This window comes from Myotis daubentonii, chromosome 9 (assembly GCF_963259705.1).
Source record: "Myotis daubentonii chromosome 9, mMyoDau2.1, whole genome shotgun sequence".
Lineage (NCBI taxonomy): Eukaryota > Metazoa > Chordata > Mammalia > Chiroptera > Vespertilionidae > Myotis > Myotis daubentonii.
Genome location: NC_081848.1, coordinates 54902020 through 54924861, shown reverse-complemented (window position 1 = coordinate 54924861; position 22842 = coordinate 54902020). Strand labels below are relative to the sequence as shown.

Sequence of the window (22842 nt, the reverse complement as noted above, 5' to 3'; positions counted from 1 at the left end):
GCCGGATTCCAGCCCAGTGTTCTGGCTGTAGCGTAGGCTGGGAGAGCGGTAACCAAGGGCCTTTAGAGGGTTATGTCCTCTTTGTCACTCTAGCACTCAGTGAATCCTTTCTTTACACAGACACACTGTTCTCTTCAATCGGGTCTTCTTCTCACTGTCCTCACTGTTCCCATGGGGATGGGAACAGAATTAGGCCCTTAGTCTCACTCGTAGCTCATTTTCCCCATAGCCAGACCCTCTTCCTCAGAAGTCTCCATACAGGGAGGCCTCCTGGAGCTCCTGAGCAGGCAGACCATGCTCCCGCCTCTGACCCTCCTGTCTGCTTCCGGAGGCGGAAGGTCAGGTGTTTTTCCCCCCTTGGCCAGGTGGACGGACACATAGCTGGGCTCTGGCACGTGTGGGGTTCTGTGACTCCCACCTCACCACACTGTCTAGGCTGCTGTGGCCTGAGCTGGTCCCTGCTGAGTTGGGGCCATGGCTGCCGTTGATACTGTGCCCGGAGGCCTTGCAGCCTTCCTTCATTATGGCCTGGAGGTGTTTCTCAGTGACCGTATTGGTGACATTGTGGGCAGGGCAGTTCTTTGTTGCTTGGGATTCTCTGGACATGGTAGGACATTCATCATTGTCTTTCCCACGTGCTATGTGCTGGTGGTGTTCTCGTCAGGGTGTGAGGACCACCCCTGATAAGAATCATTGCTCATGGATAAAGCACAGGCTGTGGCAGCAGCCGGCCAGGGTGAGATGACTCCTCAGAGCCGTAGGACCCAGACACAGGAAGCACATGTCAGTGAGGCCCCTGCCATGTACCTTGGACAAATCTCTTAACCTCTGTGAGCCTTAGATCGGGCAGCTCTACCATGGTCAAGCGATGCTTTACTGTGTATGGCCAGTGGGACCATCTACATAGCAGTGCCCGACATAGTATGTGCTCAGTAAATGTTTGGTGCCTTCTTCTATCCCTTCATCCGTTTCCTCATTCAGTCAGCCAACCAGGCATTGTTGGATTTGCAGTCTAATTAGACACATGTGTGGACACTGTCTGTGGTCAGTAACCAGTGCATATGCTGAGGGGTATTGGGAATAGTTGGTTCTGCCTCAGCATTTCAGGGGCCTGCACACAGGCAGGGTATCTGAACCGGGTCATGCAGGATGCTGAGAGCTCAGCAGCAGGAAGGGGTGAAGGGTATTCGGACCCCTCCATCCTTTCCATCCTCTGCATGTGAGGGAAGACTAGGGTCGTCCACAGATCTCTAGGGACACTGTCCCCCATTGGGGACAGAGGGCACCCCTGGACTGGCCCCTCATCCTCTACCTGGGGCCTTGCTCTTCCAGGCCCTGGAGAGGAAGAACAGTGGGTTGTTGGCTGAGCCCCCGTGGTCCCGTCACGGCCGTGGGAGGTGACTGGGGAGGGGCTGGTGGCCTGGCCACCCCACCACCAATACACTCGCCTTTCTCTTTCCTCCCTAAGGGCTCTCGGGGTCCACATCAAGGCTCCAGCAGTCGTCCACCGTTGCGCCCTACGTCACCCTCCGGAGGGGTCCGAATGCCGAAAGCAGCAAGATGACCTTCCCTGTGAGTGGCCTTGAGAAGTTTCCGAGGAGCTCTCCGCTCCCTCACGCACAGAGGGACGGGCTCCGTGGTGGACGGTGACGGCGATCCTGTGAGGCCTGGGATGGTCTCTGAGGTCGTCTCGGCTCCTCCTGAGCTCGGGGCCCCAGTCACCATGTGCTCCGTGATGTCTCCCCCACAGTCCACCAAGCAGGGCATCACGCTGCCCTTTCTGTTTCCTGAGGACACCCCCCACCTTTCTCCCCAGCCTCTCAGGCTCAAAGGAGGGAGCCCAGGAAGTCTGCACCCCGGGTTCTGACCCCACCACGTGCCGCCTGTATGCCTGACTGGACAGGCCTGGGCCTCAGTGTCTGCATCTGCAGAATGGGCTGCTGCCCAGGAAGCCCGAGGGGTCAGGGGCGTCGTGTCGATGAGTAGGCTTAGAGACAGTGGTTCTCCACGGCCGAGAGGAGCCCAACTAGATAGAGTGTGTTTGTGTGTGAGAGAGAGAGACAGACGGACACAGAACGGGCATGAAGCCGCCGTGTGGCTGCCCTGTGTGTTCCCAGCCCAGCTGCCCTGTCTCTCGCCTCTTCCTCCTCAGAGACCCAAGAGTGCCTTGGAGCGTCTGTACTCAGGGGACCACCAGCGGGGCAAGATGAGTGCGGAGGAGCAGCTGGAGCGCATGAAGCGGCACCAGAAGGCCCTGGTCCGGGAGCGCAAGAGGACCCTGAGCCAAGGAGAGAGGACGAGCCTGCCCTCGTCTCGCTACCTCAGCCACCCGCTCCCTGGAGATCTTGGCTCAGTATGTTAGGAGGGTCCAGGCAGGTGGGGCCGGGACAGGGAGCAGAGCTTCCCCGAGTCCCCCGAACACTAGCACGTCACACCCCTGGGCGAGTGGGCCGCTGACCTAGAGGATTCCGAGAGCTCCTCCCGGGGCTGTTCTGTTTGCACGCTGGGACACGTGTGTGGCCGGGTCAGAGGGTGATGGGGAAGCAGAGCTGGAGTGAGGATGGCACTGCAGGCGTCACGGAGCGAGTGTCAGCTGAATCAAGGACTTGGGAATAGGTACTTGGTTTGATGATTCAAGGAGTGGAGGAGGAAGATGGTGAGACGATTTGGTGAGGAGGAGCACAAGCCCACCAGCCTCCCAGACTCCCACGCGGTTGCCCTATGGGGCCGCTGAGCGCAGGGTCCCGCCCCACACCCCAGGGCTGTGGTCTCCTGCTGCTTGTGGTGCTCACAGGCCCATGGTGCCCTGAGAGAGCCGGGGAGTGTGTGCTGCCCCTGGTGGTGCTTCCAGGTACTGCATCCCGCCCACAGCCGCCTTAGGTCCGATTTGGATACATCCATCCATTTGACTTTCTCCTGTTTGAAATCAAGTGTTTCCCTGGACCGCTAGCCTGACTGTCCTTTCCCTAATTCATTGCACAAGCTCTTCTGCTTTTCGTGTTACCGCTTGCGCATTGCCTCGCTAACCCTGCCTGATTGTGTTTACAGAAGCTTCTGATTTGCAGTGAACGTTCTCTAACTGGCCTGTGCTCTTTGCTACCAGGCTTATCATAGCAGCTCTTGTCTCCATAGCCTAGCGAGCACTCCCATGTGTGACTCACCTTTCCGCTGCCCCCTCCGTGCAGGGCCTACTGACTCATAATTAGTTCCCTCGTCCCAGAAGCTGCCCTGCGAGACGGAGCCACCCTGCCGCCCGAGGGCCGTGGTCACTGGCCAAGGTCTGGGCATTATGAACTTACCAAAGTCCATGTCTCACGTCTAGTCAGTAGACACGGACCTCAGAGATTGTACATTTGAATAAATTCTATCGAGTCTAAGTTGGTTTGCTTTTAATTCCTCCAGTCCCATGGCACAATTCTAATGGAAAACTTTTTTTGTGTTTTTAGTACTTAATAACTTGAACAGATAGTGAGCTATAGTATGTTCTGTATGTAGAGGGTCCCTTTGCAGCTGTTAGCTCAGACACCAAAGGGGGAAGTCCCAGGACACTCATCTCCTGAAAAGCTGCAAAGCCAGTAACTTTTAAACTTTATAAGCAAATGTCATGTGGGGGAACACTGACCTTTTACAAACTAATGTCTCAAGTGTAGAAAGGTTATCTGAAAATCGTAACTTGAATACCTTGTAATTTTTCTCTTAAAAAAGAAAGGACTTGTGTAAGTCTCTGTATCGACGCCAATAAACGTGTTGCTAATAATAATGGATTGGCGTGGTTCTTCCCCAGGACACACCGTAGAGCCTAGTGGCCTTTCTCTGTTTGTGGAAACAATCAGGCTGGGTTTAAACGAGGACTTCTCTCTCTATCTGGGCCACACGTGAGCCTGTAAAGAAATGTGCTTTTATTTCTTTTGTGAATCATTAAATTCATTTTTTTCATCCCTGAAATGTCAACTGCCTAATCCTTTCCATACTGTGATTGGAAACCTAAGCGTGATTAGATTGGCTTGGCATCAGTATTGAGAGCTTGTGCATGAATGGGTGAAATGTGCTGATACTGGCTATGGGTTTGGGGCTGTGGGGGCACTTGAAGCATCATCAAAGACAGTCATGACCACTGGGGGCTCTGTGAGGTGGGTGGTGTGGGAGGGAGGAGATGACCTGGGATGGAGAAGCATCCGTTCAGTTTCTGCTCAAGAGAAGAGAGGCTTTGAGCCTGTTCCATCTGCTCAAAACCTGCTCAGCGTCAAAGGCTGTGAGGATGCGGGCCACACAGGGCTGCCTCCAAGTCACACAGTTGTTCTTGCATCTTTAAATGGCCAGCTAGATTTTCCCTCTGTGAGGAGAGACACTTGTTAAAAGGTCAATACCGCGGGACAGCCTTGAACATGTTGCATTTGATCTAGCATTTCGGTTTTACATGTCTTTGTTTCTTTTCTAACTTAAAGGAAACTTTTGCCCCACATAGATGCCTTGATACACAGCAGTTTATCTGCTTCACTGACCCCAAGCTGCTCCCGCTTGGGCCTCCCCAGCCCCGCTGTGGGTGCTGTAGGCCCAGCCCTAAAGGAATCCTGTTGAGACTCCCCTTTACACAGGCTCTTGGCTATTCCTCTTGCTCACCAGTACCTCAGAGGGCTTGTTTCTTCCATTATTGCTGAGCTGGGACGTATGGCTCCTGCACCAGAATGCTCCCCCGACTCTGGGGCAGCAGGAGAGGCAAATCCCTTCTCCAGAATTCTCCCAGGTTGTGTAGGTGTCACCCTCTTGAACCTGGGAGCCTCCTGTATCCCTGGGGACCATGTGAGTCTAAAGTCATGGGTCTTGGACCTGTGCCCTGGGGATCATGTTTGAACCCTCGGGGGCCTAGAGCAAAAAGAAATCGGCACTCTGGAGTCAGGCCATCTAAAAGGGGCAGAGGCCCCGTTCTCCATTCCTCGGAGAGGTACAGCATACAGCAGGGATGCCCGTGTCATAAAACGGCTGCCTCGCTTTAGAGATGAGGTTGAGTTCCAGGGTCACACAGCTCCACCCGATTGGATCACAGGTGCATCTTCCCAAGGACCCCAGGGCCTGCAAGACCATTCAGAAGGGGACCGGCTGGCTGCTGCAGCCATCAGGGAGCGACTACACTTAACCCTCTTGTTCTGTTGCCAGTGGAAGCGCGAGCAGGACTTTGACCTGCAGTTGCTGGACCGCGCCGTGCAAGGGGAGAGGAAGGACGAGGAGGAGAATGGCTGGTTGAAAGTGCAGGCCGTGCCTGTCACTGAGTTGGACCTGGAGCCGCAAGACTATGACTTGGACATCAGCAGAGAGGTGAGGGCAGGGGCTTCCTTCATGCTGCCCCAGGAGGCACGGCCCTCAGGCTCCCAGCCTGACCTGCCCTCCTCGGGGCCCTGGGGGTGTTGTCCTCAAGTGGGGATAAGGCTCAGCTTCAGTGTGGCCCAGGAGACAGGATGGATAGCAGCTTGAGGCAATAAAAGGAGCCCAGTGTTTCGATGCAGATTCAAATCTCTGTAATTTGGGGCAAGTCATGTACCTGCTCTGTGCCTCGGTTTCCTCAGTGGCGAAGTGGGTTGTGATGAGGATTAACTGATTCCATGGGCTGCCTGGAGGATCAGCAATGATCAGAAGGCCATGAGCACCAGGCCTGGCACAGCGCAGGCATGGAGTGAGGTAGTTATTGTTAGGAGATGTTCCTTGCAAAACCCAGCTTTGGCCTTGCCACTGGCCTCTCAGGCCGACTTGGGCAATCAGACTTGAGAAAAATGGGCGGGTTTGAAAAACACAGGTGACATTTCCAGCCAAGGCTGGAGTTATAGACCTGCGTTCGAATTCCTTTGGCGCCCTCTGGTGGCCCCAATGCATCATGACCTGCAGGCCTGGGAAACCAAGTAACCCAGGGGTGGGGATTAATTACATACAGATCCAACATGTCTCTACCTGGAAGAGAAAGGGACTCAGAGGGTGACAGCTGCAGTCCTCAAGACATAGGGTGGTCTCCTGTGACCCCCATTGTGTCATTTGTAAGCTCTTTAGGGCAGATTCTAATGGCTGGTTGGTTCACTTTTGCCCCCGAACACCAGGCCAGCACATAACGGGTGCTCTGTAACTCTTTGCTGAATGAGGACTCTGTTGAATGAAACACAGTGGCCCACAGATATCCCAAAAACATTTGTACGAGGACTAGCCAGGCCTGAAGCTGCATGAGGAAATGTGCTCACCACACGAAGGGTAGACTTAGCAGTGTGGGGGGCAAATTGACGCCCCGGAGGATGAGTTCTGGGGTCAGCTGGAGCGCCAGGGGTTAATGAGTCCCCCGCCCTCAGACCTTTTGCCTCTGAAGCAGCCAAAGGTCAGTGCTTTCTCAGGTTCACAAAAGAAGCTTCTGCACGCTGCCCGGGCAGTGAAAGTGTATTCTGTGGTGTCCTCGTTGCCTGCCAGCCAGGGGAAAAAGTCCTTCCTTATCTCTAACCTAAATCCCTCCGCGACAATGTAATCTACTTCCTTCCTCTGGATCTGCCCTCATTGGAAGCCACAGCGAAGAGCTTATTTCTTGCCACCTTTCACCAGAAGGAAAGGGCAGCCTGGGTTTAAATTCAAGTCCAGATTTGCCCTGGGATTGGATTTAGCTTGTTTTTAGAAGCTTCACCCAACTCCACTTTTTTTTTTTTTAAATCTAAGAACACGTTTTTATTTATTGTTAAACAACATGTATTTTACAATAGGACAAGGATACACAGACTAAAACAGCAGGGCTCCCCCGTGCAGCCCGAGCCACACCGGAAGCCTCTGAGAACCATTTAGTGCTCTGACAGCAGTTGTCACTCTCCTGTGCTGTTGTCGTTCAAGGAGGGAAAACCCCCCCGGGGCCTGCAAAACTGGCCCTGAGCGGTCTCAGCCCCAGCGACCCTGTCGAGACTATTGAAGCTGAGGCTGCTCCTGGGTTCACGTGAAAGGCTGGTGGGCAGGGCTTGGGACGTTTTCCTCTAGACGGAAACAGACAAGCATGGCTGCCTCCTGTCTAGCTCAGAGGAGCTTTCGTAGGGACGGAAAGCACTGTTGCCACCCAGCCATCCCTACACCTGCACACCTGCTCACCCACCCATCCATCTTCCCACCCACCCACCCATCCACCTACCCACCCATCCACCTACCCACCCACCCATCTACCCACCCATCCACCAGCCATCCAAGGAGTATTTGCTGAGGGCTACTAAGTGCTAGGTCCTTGTTCAGACAGCGGCAGGTTGTAGCGGGCAGGGTCGGAAGGCTTCTCAAGGTGTGGGTGGAATGATGAGGCAGGGTCAGTGGAGCGAAGGAAGAGCATCCCAGGCGAGGATGGTCATTTCTGTCCTGAGGGCTTCTGGTCCAGTTGTTTTCCCTCCCGCTCCCCTCCCCTGTAGGAGGTTGTTGGGTGGAGTGGAAAGAACCTGGTTTCTGGAGTCGCACCCGGCTTCCGATCCTGACTCCTCAGTAGGCCGCCATTGGGATCTTAGCAAGCCCACCCCTGAGGGCAATGCATGCTTCCTAGTGGTGAGGGACAGGGTGTGGGAGTGGGTCCTGAATGCAAATATCTGAGCGCCACCCCTCCCCCCCACACACCCCCCTCCCCACATGGCCTCCTGGTCCTCTCCTCAGCTGTCCAAACCAGAGAAGGTCTCCATCCCTGAGCGTTACGTGGATCTGGACCCTGAGGAGCCGCCCAGCCTGGAGGAGCTGCAGGCGCGGTATCGCAAAGCTGAGAAGATCCGCAGCATCCTCACCCGGTCCAGGTCAGCCCTCCCGCTGCCCGTGTCCTGCCAGGCCCCATCCCATGGGTGTCTCAGTGGAGTGGGCCTGGGCCAGGCTGGCTAGGGTGTGTGTGTCGCCAGCTTCCTCCCCATTGGAAAGGGCTGGCTGGCGCTCAGTGCGTCACCAGCACCTCATCGAGGAAGCTGGCCTAGGCCACCGGGGAAGGCCTCTCCTGTGTCCCGTGACCCTGGCACGTGTGGGGAGCGGAGCCAAGCACGGCTGTGATGGGGACACAGTTGGGGCTCCAGCATTAGGGCCCGTGTACCCTCACACAGACCCATAGACCAGAGCCAGGCGCCCCAGCCTTGTTCTGAGGCACCAGACTTTCCCACTTCCCGGGATGCTAGGGCCCTAAGTGGCTTCCCTGTTCCCTCAGCCTCCATAAACCTCACATGTGCAGGCTTCCCTTTCAGAGCTCAGTTAGCCTTTGCACATCTAGATTTAGCAGGAGCCTGGACCTGGAGCTCTGATCTTGAGTTCTGTGATTCCCCAAAGGAAGAGCAAAGCTGTGATTTTGCGGGTATTTGCGGAGAAGGACACACACCTTGGTCTAGAGCAGCGGTTCTCAACCTGAGGGTCGCGACCCCTTTGGGGGTCGAATGACCCTTTCACAGGGGTCGCCTAAGACCATCGGAAAACACATATATAATTACATATTGTTTTTGTGATTAATCACTATGCTTTAATTATGTTCAATTTGTAACAATGAAATTGGGGGTCACCACAACATGAGCAATTGTATTAAAGGGGAAGGTTATGAACCACTGGTCAAGAGAGAAAGTGCACTGTTTTTTGTTTGTTTGTTTTTAAATATATTTTTATTGATTTCAGAGAGGAAGGGAGAGGGAGAGAGGTAGAAACATCAATGATGAGAGATAATCATTGATTGGCTGCCTCCTGCACACCCCCCATTGGGGATCGAGCCCACAACCTGGGCATGTGCCCTGATCAGGAATCAAACCAAGACCTCCTGGTTCAAAGGTTGAAGCTCAACCACTGAGCCACGCTGGCTGGGCGAAAGTGCACTGTTTTTATCAATGCCCCCTACAAGAATGAGAGCCCCAGGCCAGGAGACCCCCTCCCCCAGAGGCAGATGGTGGGGTGGCGAGGGCCCACCACCTGCTCTCTGGCCGTCCTGCAGCATGTGCAACCTGCAGCCGGCCTCAGGCCAGGACCGGAGGAACAGTGTGGCCGACCTGGACTCACAGATACAGGAGCAGGAGCGCATCATCAACATCTCCTACGCCCTGGCCTCCGAGGCTTCCCAGCGCAGCAAGCAGGTGGCAGGTGAGGCCATGGAAACCGGGTCCTGCTCGCTGCCCCCTGGAACTCGGGGCCAGTCGGGGAGTCTCCGTGGAAAACCCCGTGTCGGGCATAGTGGTTGGGGGCCAGTGGTGTGTTCTCCTGTCCCACAAGCACCACAGAGCGGGGAAGATGACGTGGGGCTGGCTGAGCATTGGGGGGATTGGAGCTCAGGAATGTCGGGAAGGAGGCCCCAGCGAGGGGGGTCCATTTCCCCTTCTTAAATGTGGGAGTGGCGCTGCTGTTCAGCTTTCCCGGAGACGGTGGGTTAAGAACAGGTGTTTCGGGGCCCTGAGCTTGGGGAACAAGGCTGAGGTTTCTGGCCTCATGACGAAGGGGACAAGAAAACTGTGGGTGCTTGGACTTCTGCTGGGGCTGAGGCAGAATGGGCCCTCTAGTCATCCCCGGGACCCCAGCTTTGGTCCCCAAATCAAAGCCACCATTCATCTTAGTGACCTGTGCCAGATAGCAGGACTTGGGAAGTGGGACTTTGGGGGCCAATGAGGGGAAATGGCACCATGGGATGGGAGGGTGGGTGCACACCCGTGCCTGCAAATGTGTGCGTGTGTAAAGGCTTTCTCTCTCAGCCGGGAAAGGGATTCCTGGCTCTTGGTCCAGCCACCTCCCCCTCCCTGTGCCCTCCCAGTTCACCCAGTACTTTCTCCCCACATGTGGAGGGCGGTGCCCTCGGCAGCTGTGCTCTAGGCCTTCTGGAGAGAGGTGGTCACAGAGCCGAAGTGGTGGCACAGTCCCCACCAGTCCTCCAACCCTGGCCAAAGAGTCTGGAAGTGACCTAGGGAGGGGCCTGCAGGGCCCTGAGCTGACCGGCTCTGGGGGGTCTGGTCCGGGGAGCAGAGCCCTCATGGTGCCTTGAGAAACCATGGGAGTGACCGAGGGCAAGCAGAGGGACCAAGATCTCATGGAAGCCGTTCTCTGTCCCCACGGAATCCCTGCTGCCCTGACTCCAATCGGGGACATACTGAGTGGCTGAGAGGTGGTCGGTGTGGCTTTCTGGGAGGGGAGACAGTAGGTGGTTCACCCAGACCCTCCTAGTGGTCTTGGGGGCTTCCTGTGACCCACGTCAGTCATTTTGAGCTCCTCCCGTATCAAGGATCCCGGGCCGGGATACTCCCCTCCCCTCCAGCCTGTGCTTGCTCTGTGGATCAACCGCCCCTCCTCGCCCCCTGCCCCTCCCCCCCCCCCCCCCCCCCCCCGCTTCCTTACCACCAGCAGGCCCCAGAGCTAACACCTGTTCACTCAGGGCCCCCTCACCGCCCCGCTGAGTGGCCGCCTTTGCCGCAGCCTTTCCTCCCTCTTGCTCCCTCTCCCCATCCCAGAGACATATCCAGATCCACAGGTCGATCCCAGCCAGACCCATGGATGTGGCCCCCTGAGGCCAGGCCATTAATGGTGGGCTGTGAGGCCTGCGCCCCCCCCCTCCCCCGCCAGCCCTGCCGTGTGGGGCGTCTGTGCTGCAGGAGCAGACGAGGAGCCTAACGCGCCGCTTAATTCCTGTGCCCGTCTAGCGCAGCAGCTGGCCCTCCTCCCGCCTAAAGGCCCCCTGTCCTCCAGGACGGTGCCACCTTACCCCCCCTTAAGCAACGGACTTCACTACACCTTTGTCTAACACCTTCCAAGTAAGAGCCTCGCCTGGCGTGCCCCTGGCCTAGTGCTGAGCATGCCCGCCCCTCACCCCTGCTGCTGAGATGATTGCTGTGCGCCCGCCCTGCTTCCTTCCTTTGGCAAAGCGGCCGCTGGGGAGGCTGCCCTGGAGGGGTAGGCAAGGGGGGGACTGATGGTTTGGGGAAACTCCATCCTCAGTGGCTCCGATACAATAGAGACTGTAAGATCCAAGGCCCTGGTGCTTAGAAATCTCAAGAGCTAAACCGCAGGCCGGAGAATGCCCCGCGGGCCCAGTGCAGGCCGCTGGGCTGGCCGGAGGCGGGGGGAGGCTGGGAAGGGAGAGTTAGATTGGCTCCCGCTGGGCTTTGGCCAAAGAAGTCGAAGAACTGGAGGATGGAAAAGTCCAGTTTACAGATGAGGAAACTGAGGCCCAGGGAACGGATGAGGGCTCCCTCCGTGCCACACAGAACTGGCGTCTGAGCCAAGCCTAGTACATCCCGTGTCACGGGTGCGCCCCTTCGGTGACGTGAGCACTTTGGGATGGAGAGAAGGCAGGTCCCGGGGAGGCTGCCCAGGGCCATGTGCAATGGGCCTCAGCCATTCAGCGCTTTGAGTCCTCCCCATGTGAGCGCTTAGTGATGAGACGCCCCGTGGGGGCCCTGGACTGTGGGGGGAAGGCCCGCATCTGGTCTTGTGAGTTGCTTCCCAGCCCAGTGGCCTCACCTGGTCACGGAGGGCTCAGAGCAAAAGCCTCAGCAGTCCTTTCCCTGCCACCGTCTTGTAGGGTTTTCCCCTCTTTCCTTTGTGTGTCCTTATGGTTAACACTGTTGAGTACCTCCTATGCTCCAGGCATTGTAAGCATCTTCTTTGGTCCACGCAACAACCCGATGAAGGTATCCGCCCCCATTTTGCAGACAGCTCAGGGGCCTGAGGGACTTGCCCAGGGAGTCGCAGCTGTAAGTGTCAGCGCCAGAACCCCTCAGTGCGGAGTCAGAGCCTTTGCTCTCCCGCAGCTCCTGGGGGCTCCCCAGGCCACCCCCAGCGGCTCCAGCTGTTTGGAGAAGGGTGCCTTGGGGGACAGAGAGGGTGTGCATAGGGGCGGAGCATTGCTTTCCGCAGGTGTCTGTCGGCCTGGGCCCTCCCCCAGCTTCAGAGCAGAGCCCACGAGCTTCCCCTCCCCCTGGTCTGGGGGTAGAAGGAAGAGGCAGGCAGCTCTCGGGGAAGAATGAAGACCCCCCCGGGGGATGCTCAGCGGGTCCTGGTAAAGGCCACAGGGCCTGCTGGGCCCAGGCAGGCTGTATGTGGCTTTCCTGGAGCGCTGGGTGTGTCACCACCGCCCAGGCCGCGCACAGGCAGGGGACCCACTCTCCTCGCAGCTTCCAGTGCCCGTGGCTGTGAACAGGCCTTCCACGCTCCTGTCCGAGCGCACCCACGTTTCCTGTTACCCTCACTGAAGCCTCGGGAGGAGGGCCTATGATCACCCTGGTTTTAGATGAACTATTAAGACTCGTGGAGGCTGAGAGTGCTACCAAGTCGCTCAGGGAAGCTAGGGCAGGGCCAGAACTGGACCCCAGAGTGGTCTGCTCAGGCCTCTTACTCTCAGAGCAGGGACCCAGTTTAGGGACCAGGATGTGTCTGGCGAACTTCCTAGAAGTGGCAGGGGTTGGGGGAGAGTGGGGCCAAGCACCCCTGAGTCCTGGAAGCCGAGGGTCCCCCGCCACAGCCGCCGCATTGCCTCCGCCTTCTGCTCTGCTGCTCTGCCTGTCTGTCTGTCATTCCATGTCACGTGTGTGCGCAGACATGCCTGCTCCCCAGACGTGGGCCAGGGCCTGCCAGGTTCTCACGGTCTCCTGTGCTGTTTGCAGCCCAGGCAGCGACTGACCCGTGACCGGCGTGCGGAGGAGAGGCCTGTAGCCAGCGTTCCTGTGGAACCAGCTTGCTCCGAGAGAAGACTGAGTATTCTTCCCCCAAGAAAACCCCTCCCAGCTGAGCAGGGGTTCTGGCTGGGTGAGGGGGCAGCCCACCAGATGGGGGTGTCCCCCACAGGGCTGGGTCCCCCACCCCTGCCTCGTGTTAGTTGACTCCTTTTGACATGACAGACGCACTTTTGATACACACTGTAAAATGCTGACACTGTATTTTAGAATCAGAATATATTTTCTAATGTTCACCTCAAGGGCTGAGTGGCCAGAAAGGCGAGGGTGCAGGATGTGGGGGCTGCGCATGCAGATTCAGGTACTGTTGGGTGGTAGGTGTGGAGGGGGAGGAAGGCAGGGCAAAGCAGAGGCAAGTCTGACACCGATGAACTCAGGTGAAGGCTGGATCTGAGAAGGTGCTTCCAGTGGACTCTGCCGTCAGGGTCCTGGGCTTGCTCCTGGGAAAAGAGGGGCCCTGGGGCTGCAGAGCTCAGCTGTCCCCGACCTGGCCGATGACCGGCTCTGGAGTGGAGACTCCACCAGGATGGCACGTGGAGCCCAAGTCTGTGCCTTGGCCCTTGGGTTTGGTTTCGGGAAACAGTGAGTTCAAGAGCTTTGGCTCCCGGCCTCCCCCCCCCCCCCCCCAATGAGGTTCTCTCGGCAAAGGGCCCTTCTCAGAAAGTGGTTTGCTTTCATTTAAAAAATATACTTTGAAATACAGAAAAGGTGAGAGGAAGCACCTTTTGTTGTATCGTAAGCAATAAACTCCACACTGGGTGGCATCTACCCAGCACTACTTGACTCCAGGCTAGGCTGGGGTCGGAATCCAGGACCTTTGCTGGCTGCCCCTGGAGAACCTGAGTCAGCTTTCCCAGGACTCGGTCTGGTGGCCAGAGGGCTGGCAGTGTGCCCCACCGTCCCTGCTGGCTGCCAACCAGCAGGGCACAATGGCAGGACCTTGACTTGACTTCCAGCCTCAGATGAGGAGGGGGCTGCCCGGCCAGGCATAGAGTTGGTGGCCCTTTATTTAAGTCATGAGCTCATGACATTCTGCATACAGAAAGCGATGTTTAAAGGAAAACAAACAAACAAACAAAAAACCCCATCCGGTGGAGCCACGCTTTAAATGAAAATTGGTCTTTGACTATGGTCAGAAAAAAACGTCTTGAATATATTTAGGAGTTGCCGTCTATTTTTAACTAACTCCATATGCTGCCAGTATCGACGTCATGCCAATTGCCAAAATAAGATTTTATTTTTGCCTTTATAAAGATTTTGTTGGAAAAATGAAATGAATATTTTGCAAGAAAAAGTTAATTTAAATAAAAGTGTAATGGTTTGCAAAAAAAAAATGTGATGTACAGATTAAAATATTAACCTGATACACTTCCTGCTTCTTGCTGGCTGTGTTCTCACGAGGGGCCTGGGTTAGTCTTTGGAAAATCCGCACGGTCAGCTCCTGCTCCTGCTTGTGTTCACCTAAGGAAAGCTTCTCCCGCTGACAGCTCCTTGCTGCTCGGTGGACCTTGGAGGCCTGGGGGAAGAAGGCCTGTGCTCCTGGCCCAGCCGCTGCTCAAGGCGGCCCGCCCCCACCCCACCCCACCCCACCCCCGTGGACGCCGTGTGGGGCTGGCTTGGCAGGCAGACTGCAATCCAAGACAGCAGGAGGGACTCCACCGGCTCCCTTCCAACCCACACACTGCCCGCCCGCGCGGCCCAATGAGGTGGGTTAGTGAAGGGCCATTGCAGAGTTCATTTGTATTTAATTCCTTTTGACTTGCGATATATGCTTAAAACAGAAGGCAAGAGGCCAGTTGCGTTTAGGGACGTGTGTATTTCCAAGTTTGTTGTAATGGCAGTTTTTCTCTCTTGCCAAGAAGAGCACCTGTGGTTTAGAGTGACTTTCCAGCTATTTAAGGGGGGGGGGGGGTGCGACTACACTCCAAGGCATTCTGAACAGGGGACACTGCCCGTCTTTTAGCTACTGATCTCCTTCTGAGTTTTACAATAAAAACCCTCTCCTATTTAAGCATTTCTTGGAGATATTTCCTTAACAGAGAAATGGGGTTTGCAGGAGGATTCCTCCAGGACAGCAAGCACAGGAAAAATAAAAGGTACTGGGGGCCATGCCCCCCACATGGTGAGAGCAGGCCAGGGTTTCCTTACTGTTGGTCTCACACCCAGTCCTCTGTGAGGGGGAACGTGGCCACTCTCGCTGTTCTCTCCAGCTCCCGCAGGAAGGAGGTGTAGACTTCTCTGAGAAGCATGGCCCACATTTCAACCTGCAGAGAGCATGATGGGCCCCCAACTCAGGCTGCATGCAGAGCTCACGCTGCATCCGGGGGCAGCAGGCAGCAGGCCCAGCCCCCGTGCGAGGACTCTGGCTTCCTGAGGTAAGAGGGGGCCATTTGGGGAAGTGCTGGCTGACCAGGGGCCCTCCCATGGGGACAACCCTGGGAAAGTCCACGTGGCCAGTTTCGCTTTTTTTTTTTTTAAATATATAAAGTTTTATTGATTTCAGAGAGGAAGGGATTGAGAGAGAAAGAAACATCAACAATGAGGGATTGGCTGCCTCCTGCACACCCCTGACTGGGGATCAAGCCCACAACCCAGGCATGTGCCCTGTCCAGGAACTGAATCGTGACCTCCTGGTTTACAGGTTGATGCGCAACCACTGAGCCACGCCAGCCAGGTGAGGTTGGCCTCTTTAGCGGGGACACAGCGCCCCAGCAGTTTTAACGATGCGGTTGCAGTTGACGAAGGGGGTACCTGCATCTGCTTGTTGACATCTCCTGAGTTTTAACTTCAACCCGGGCCCAGATTGAGAACCAAAAGAACATTTTAGGATCCAGTCGGAAATATGGGGGCTGGGAATAAAACCTTTTCCTGATCCCCAGTGGCGCCTCCTGACCACCTAGATTCTCCGCATGCCCAGGCTCTGTTTCAGTGACTAGAGCTCAGGCGGGTGCACATTTGTGAGTGCACGTGAGGCGGATGCTGAAAACAAGCATCTGTTTGTTCCCGTCATTAACTCCGTGTTTGGTTGTGGGATGGAAACTGCCCCCAGCCCCTTCCCCCTTCGCTGTCTTCCATTAAGCTGGGTTCTGCAGAATCTTCCTAGCCGTTGTAGGTTGCAGCCACGGCCAGGGAACCCTCTGTCTGCCCCAGGTCAGCTCAGGGTGGAAGGCGAGGAGGATGGAGTGGATGCGGAGCCTGACTCGGCCAGATGAGGGCCCATTTGGGGCTTTGAACGTTTCCCCCAATTCCGGCACAGTGCTCCATGGCACGGCCGTTTTTGGTGGGCACCAGGGGTGGGAAAGAAGCAGCCAATTATTTGTCCAACCTACAAATCACATTTCTGAGACGTGGCAGGCAAATGCTGGGAGCCCCCTGCTTCCGATTCAGTGTCAGATGCCGGGACTCGTGAGGGACTTTGTCCACGTGAGTTTTGTGCTGTTATGAAAAGAACAAAGAGATGAAGCTGGGGGTGGGGGCGTGTGTGTCAAAAACGGCAGCCCCTCCCGGCCCGGTAAACATGCCATCGCTCGGCCGCCTCCACTCCAAAGGCGACCACTTTCATTGCTCTCCGAGCAGAGAAACCTTTCTTCAGCGTGAGTGGCGGGGTACAAAGGCAGAGTACAAAACGTGCGCACATCAGAGTCCCCGCAATTCCGTTTGAACAGGCATATTGATTGGGTCTGACCCTGTTACATTTCCCTCTATTATTTGAAAAGGTGCATCTAAGTGTAGTGAATTGAACCAGCAGAGCTGAACTTTCCATGAGAACTTCTCGAGGTATTTCTTTAGTTCAAAGCTTTTGAATTTTAAAGGGCATTTTTAATATGAGTCTGTTGAGTATTCTCGGCCGCAGCCCAACAAGGGATGTTCAGTGCAGATGAGGCTGGAGCGTGGGGGTGGACTCGCCCGCCTGGCGGAGGCCGTGGGTCGTGGTTGGGGGGTGAGGACCAGCCAGGAAGGGCTGTGCTTTGGGGTGGAGGCTGAGCCCCGCTGTGGAGCCGCACACACAAGGGTCCTCTCTGAGCTCTGGGGACAGCGTAGGGGACAGGGAAGAGGCTTTTGTGGAAAGCAGGGGAGGATTTGCTAGGGGCTCCGTGGAATGGATGAGGGTTTCGTCTTCAGGAACAAGGGGCTCCTCACTTCTCCGTGGCTCACTGTCTCTCACACTGGGCTTTAGAAGCTTCGAAGTGTGCTTCCCTGGCCTGGGGCTGCAACCTACAATAGGAGAGCAGGAAGGAGAGGCCAGTCCCTTGGCTGAGGTCACGGAGTCAACAGGAAGCTGCCACTGTCCACGGCCCCTGGGCTGACGTCACTAATCAGCCCCGGATGCTTTCCCGCCGAGCCCTGAGCCGCATTCCAGTCCTTAACCGATTCGGCATCTCGGACATTTCGCTGGATGTGTGGTCCATCGCAGTGGTCCCTCTCGCCCGCCACCCTGGCCCGGGGCCCTGGAACATCCGCAAAGGCGCGTTTTCCGCACATGCAGCGGGGCTGTCCCGGCCCGCCGAAGGCACGCAGCCCGGGGGGACTCAGTTTCTGGCTCCTGCGGGTCCCAGTCTGTCTGCCTTCAGAGGCTTCTTGGATCTAGAAACCACCTCCTTCTCGGACCCAGCATCTGGGTGGAGAGATCGCATGGTCACTGGGAGGAGCTGGGAAACTGGGTCCTGTGCCGAGAAAACCAGGGTGTAGGCATCTCGGCAAAACCCTCCCCGTGTTCTGGCCAAAGCTGCAGCCTGGAAGACGGGCCTGGGGAGGGCTTATGCTCGGGACAGAATAAGACAGCACGGCCCCTTCGGTGTCTCCTTTGCCTGTGACCTCGGCTGGCACCACGGAGAGGAGGCAGCCAGGAGGCGGAGGTGATGAGCGCGGACCCTGGAGCCAGGCTGCTGGGATCTAATTCTGGTGCCATTTTGCCAGCCCCGTGACCCTGGGAAAGTTACTTCACCTCTCCATGCCTCACCGGCAAAATAGGGACTTATATTAGCAACTACCTCGGGGAGCTGTTATGAGGGTTCAATGAGTTATTACATAGAAAATGCTAAGCACGGCTCCTGGCTCCACAGGAAGCACTAGCAAAAGTACACATATTCGCTATCATTTACCTGCTTTTGAGTTCTAATCATTGGATGCCTGCCATACTCTTCTTCTTTAAGATTGCCGTCTCCCTCAGAAGAATATAAACTTCATGAGGACAAGAACGTGGCTTTGTTCATTATATTATCTCTGGTGCCCGGAACAATGTTTGCCACAAAGAAGGCACTAAGAAGTAACTTGCTGAATGAATGCGAGGAGTCAAGGCCTGTGGGCCAGGGAGCCTTCTCGCTCCTCCAGGTGGCTTTGCTGACCTCTGCTCTGCTGTGCCACGTTTTATACTCTAGCCCAGCGATTTTCAGCCGGTGTGCCGCGAGAATTTTTAAAACATGCGATACCTGGCTGTTTAGTCAGGGACTCTGACCTCTTTTCCCTTAGATTGTCAAATACAATTTTAAAAAATGACAACAGCCGACCGGTGTGAATGAATCAAAATTAGACCTATGTTTGGTCAGAATTTTAGTCATTAGTTTATGTGTACCGCGAGAGGAAAAAGGTTGGAAATGGTTGCTCTCGGCCCCTGGGAGCATCCCTATGCCTATTTCTAAGTTTCTTGAGAAGTAGCTAAGAACAGGGATTGTGGAATTCAAACCCACCCTCATGAACCCTGACGGTGGGCGAGTCACGGAGCCTCCCGAAGCATGAGTTTCCTGCTCTGAAAAGTGGAATAACAGTATCTCCTTCCACGTGTGATTTGAGGGCGAACTGAGGTCATCCTTAGGCACTGACCTGGCATGGAGCAGTCACCGACCACCACTGTGCTGGTTTGCCCTCAGGTATGAACCTTATTGGGAGCCCAGGGCCCCAGGGGCTTCTTCCACAGTTAAACCCCGTCTTCTTTACCTGCCTCGGCAGGATGAACAGGTTTAGGGTCTGCTACCCTCCGCCACCTGCCTGCCATTTTAGACAGTTGCCTGCAGCAAGCGAAGCAGTGGCTGCGCTTTTGAAGTTGGGGTTCGCAGGGCCGTGCCACTGCCAGGCTGCTTCCCTGAGCCCTCCGGGGGCCGGAGGACAGGCGACTCCTCTGAGGCCTCCCCGCAGCCTGCAGCCGCCCGTAGGCCGTCGTCAGACCCGCCCGTGCGCCCCCTTTGATGTCAGCTCCCAAACCGGAGCCCCGCGCCGGCTCTGAGGCCCTGGCTTTGAAGTCGGTCTATACACGGAGGTTCAGGAGGAGAGTCGTCTGCCGTGCCTCGGAGCACGGCTGGGCCTGTAAAGGCAAGCGGAGTGCCGCCAACACCTGATAAATAATTCTTTCTGGGCCCAAGAAAGATGCGTTCCATTTAAAGGAGAGGAAAATTCCCTTGACCTTTCCATTGAAGTTCGGATGGAGGGAGGTGGTAAGAGAGGGTTTTTGTGTCTTCTCACTGAAGTCATATGGGGCAGGGCGGTTGTCTCTGAGAGCCGAGCTCCAGCGACTGCTCCAAAGGGGCTCCCTGCACCTGACTCCTGACCGGGGCCCAGCAGCCAGCCCTGGTGACCCTCACACTCGCCTCCTGCAATGACTGCAGGAGGCTGGGCCCTGTCTCAGCCCCTCCAGGCCAAACCCTGCTGCAAACAGGGCTCCCAGGAGGCACAGCCCCACTGCCTTCTTTTCTTTCTAGTGCTTGGCACCATCAAGAGGTGAGGCAGACAGGAGCTCCTACTGGAAGGGGTCCCGAAAGTGGACACTGGCTCACATATAGCCAGCGCTCCCCCAGGCCAGCCCCTTGGTCTGCCTTCGTGCGTGGCTGGATAATAGGATGTGGGTTTGTGTGTAGGTTTGTGAAATCTCTCCTTATGGTGAAATGTAACATACATATAGAAGGTACACAAAATAACAATGTTCTGCCCCATAAATGATCAGAAGAAAAACACCTGTCTAACCCCCACCTCAGTCAAGAAGTTGCCGGGAGCTGTGGCCATACCTATGCCTCTTCGGAAGCACTCGGCTTTCCCACAAAGGATAACCACTCTTCTGACTTCTGTGGCCTTTCCTTTTTCTTTTTAATCCTTACCCAAGGATATTTTTCCATTGACTTAGAGAGTGGGAGAGGAGGGAAAGACAGAAAGAAACATCAACGCGAGACACACTGATTGGTTGTCTCCCGCACGTGCCCCGACCCGGGCGGTATGTGCCCTTGACCAGCATCGAACCCAGGACCCCTTGGTCCACAGGCCTACGCTCTATCCACTGAGCCAAACCGGCTAGGGCTAGCCTTTTCTTTATGGTTTCACTATGGAAGCAGGCATCGCCAAATACTGTGGCTTAGTTTTGTTTGTTTTCTGAAATGTGTATGAATGGAAAAATAAAGAATGCATTCCTTTGTCTAGCTTTTTCTTCACTAAACATTATGATGTGATACCCATCCATGTAACTACGTTTCGCTTATTTTGTTGTTGTATCCATTGAAGGCATATTCAACAATCATTTACCCATTCTACTATCGAAGGACATGTGGGTGTTTCCAGTTGGGAGCTATTACAAATAAATGATGCTGTCAACATTTATATACATGTCTCTTCGGGTATGTGAACTCTTTTTGGAATATACCTAGACATAGAGGTGCTAGTTCATAAGATAAACATATCTTCAATTTAGGAAGAAAATGCCACTGTTTTCCAAAGCAGTAGTACTACTCTGTACTCCTACCCTCAATATATGACTTACTCCACATCCTCCTGTGGTGCAGCCTCCCAGATGGTCCCCAATGACCCCATGAATAAGCCCTCCCCCCAAGTGTTCGCTTCTACTGAATAGAATATAACGGAATACAACAGGATGCCACTTTCAAGATGAGGTGACAAGACTGTAGCTTCTGTCTTGGGCATCCTCCCTTGCTTTCTCACTTGCTTACTGTGAGGAGTCATGTTGTGAGTTAATATGAAGATGCCCCCAGGGAAGGAACTGACATCTCTGACCAACAGCCTCAGAGCACCTGAGAGCTGAGAGGGAGCTTGGAAGTGGGGTCTCTTCCACGTTGAACTTTGAGATGATTGCAGACCTGGCTGACACCTTGATTACAGTTTGTAGACAGCCTTGGCCAGAGGCACCCAGCTAAGCCCAGATTCCCAACTCACAGAAACTATGAGATAAATGTTTGTTTCGTTAAGATGCTAACTTTAGGGGTAATTTGTTACCCAGCAATAGATAATATATGCAAAAAACCTTTCTTAAGGCATTTTGTTGTGTATGATACAGGTGTATTAGCATCTCCCTTATTAGTGACATTGAACATTTTTTCAAATGTTCATTGACCATCTGGATTTCCTTTTTTGTGACGTGCCGGTCAAATCTCATCTTCTTCTATTGGGTCGTGTATCTTTGTCCTGCTGATTTGTAGGGATTCTGGGTCTAAGCCTGTCTGAGCCTGGGTTGCCCTTAGAACACAGCCACAGGGGCAGGGCCTTGCAGTAGATAGTATATTTGGGAAATGACTCTGTGGAACAGAAGCGGAAACAAAAGGAGGGGAAAACAGTAGAAAGGTAACTTCTTGAGCTGGTGACCACTGTTGTTTGAAACTTGGGGCTCAGTCTCACTGAGACTTGAAGAGCCATGTAAAAGCACCTCAAAATTACTCACCTGAGGTATGAAAGAAGAGCATGTATCCTCTAGCTCAGGGTCCCCAATGACCAAAGGTTCCCTGTCAGCATGTTAAGTTCCTCCGGTCCCCAGATCCCACATGTATGAGTGACTCCCATAGGAACCCCACCCTGGGGCAGCTAAGAAGCCTTGGGGCATCCAATGAGAGGTGTAGCTAGAGATCCCGCAGCAGGAACAGCCAGAGGACAATGGGGTGGAGAGGATGTGCAGAGGAATAAGCGTGGGGAAAGCAGTTTTGTGCTTTAGAACAAAAGAATATGGAGTCTTTGGGGGTCTCTCGGTCTCTCTCTCTCTCTCTCTCTCTCTCTCACACACACACACACACACACACACACACACACACTCACACATTACACACATTCCTTCCTCCCCTCTTCCCTGGTCTGGGTAATCTTCAGGCAGAAAGTTAACCCTAGTTCCTCAGAACCCACCCTCACTGGAGTGGCCTCTGTTTTTATTTTTTTCTCACAAGATTTTTTCTAACCTCTAAACCAGCAGTCGGACATCCCCAAAGGGTCCCGGATTGCGAGAGGGTGCAAGCCAGGCTGTGGGACCCCTATCCCCCAATGCATGAATTTTGTGCACTGGGCCTCTAGTGTTTAACATAGCAGTCCTTTAGAAAACGGCCTCACATAATTTGGAAAGATGGGCAGGCAAAATGTCTCCATACAAAAGCCTTAGGAGGCAACATCTTGGTGCTGATGATGGCACAAGAGGCAGCATCTTCAGTAGGTGCAAGTTAGGGTCCTTCCAGCTCTGGGGGGGGGCAGTGAAGTGTCAGGTATTGGAGGAAACAGGGAAGGCACTGCTTGGTAACTGCGGTGGTCCACCTTGGGAGGAGCATGCCGGAAGCACTCCTGTGGTTTTTCCCGTTGCCAGGAGTAACTGGGACACCTTCTGAGAGTGGGAGAAAGGCTGCCGTGAAAGAAGAGGTAGTTTTCAGGGGGGTCAATTTAGGAAGAAGTACAGTAACTGCCCCCTTAACTACAGTTTCACTTCCTGTCGTTTCAGTTTCCCACGGTCAACCAGTCTGAAAATACTAAATGAAAAATCCCAGAGGTAATTCGTAAGTTCTAAATAGCATCCTGTTCCGAGTAGCACAATGAAATCTCAAGCCATCCCACTCTGTCCTGCTTGGGATGTGAACCGTCCCTTTGTCCGCCATATCCACCCTGTATATGCTACTTGCCCGATAGTCACGCCATAGCTATCTTGGTTACCAGGTCAACTGACGTGTTCAGTGTTCAGGTAACCCTTATAAGTAGCCAAATGCTGTCACTGCCTACAGCGTTAACCTTGCTTCATTGTATCATCCTACCTCATCACAAGAAGGGTAAGTACAGCATATTTTTATTACAGTATACTGTTACAATAGTTGTTTTATTAACCTTACTGTGCCTAATGTATAAACTATACAATAAACATGTATGTATAGGAAAAACACACATTATACATAGGGTTTTGTACTATATATAGTTTCAGGCATCCACTGGCAGCCTTGGGACATATCCCCCACAGATA

General features: G+C 54.6%; 1 protein-coding gene across 7 annotated transcripts in view; it reads left to right on the top strand.

Moving 5' to 3' along the window:
• The window catches only part of PLEKHA7 (pleckstrin homology domain containing A7), a 211705-nt gene extending 198391 nt beyond the window's left edge, over positions 1 to 13314 (top strand). For 5 of the 7 annotated variants that reach the window (XM_059708997.1, XM_059708993.1, XM_059708992.1 and 2 more), the window contains 7 exons: positions 1469 to 1572; positions 2153 to 2353; positions 5155 to 5313; positions 7639 to 7772; positions 8933 to 9078; positions 10620 to 10730; positions 12582 to 13314. In XM_059708997.1, the coding sequence (XP_059564980.1) occupies positions 1469 to 1572; positions 2153 to 2353; positions 5155 to 5313; positions 7639 to 7772; positions 8933 to 9078; positions 10620 to 10720 (845 nt within the window). In that variant the 3' untranslated portion in view covers positions 10721 to 10730; positions 12582 to 13314. The remainder of the gene's footprint in view (positions 1 to 1468; positions 1573 to 2152; positions 2354 to 5154; positions 5314 to 7638; positions 7773 to 8932; positions 9079 to 10619; positions 10731 to 12581) is intronic. The other 2 variants (XR_009454443.1, XM_059708994.1) reach the window with 2 other exon arrangements.
• The last annotated feature ends 9528 nt before the right edge of the window (positions 13315 to 22842 follow it).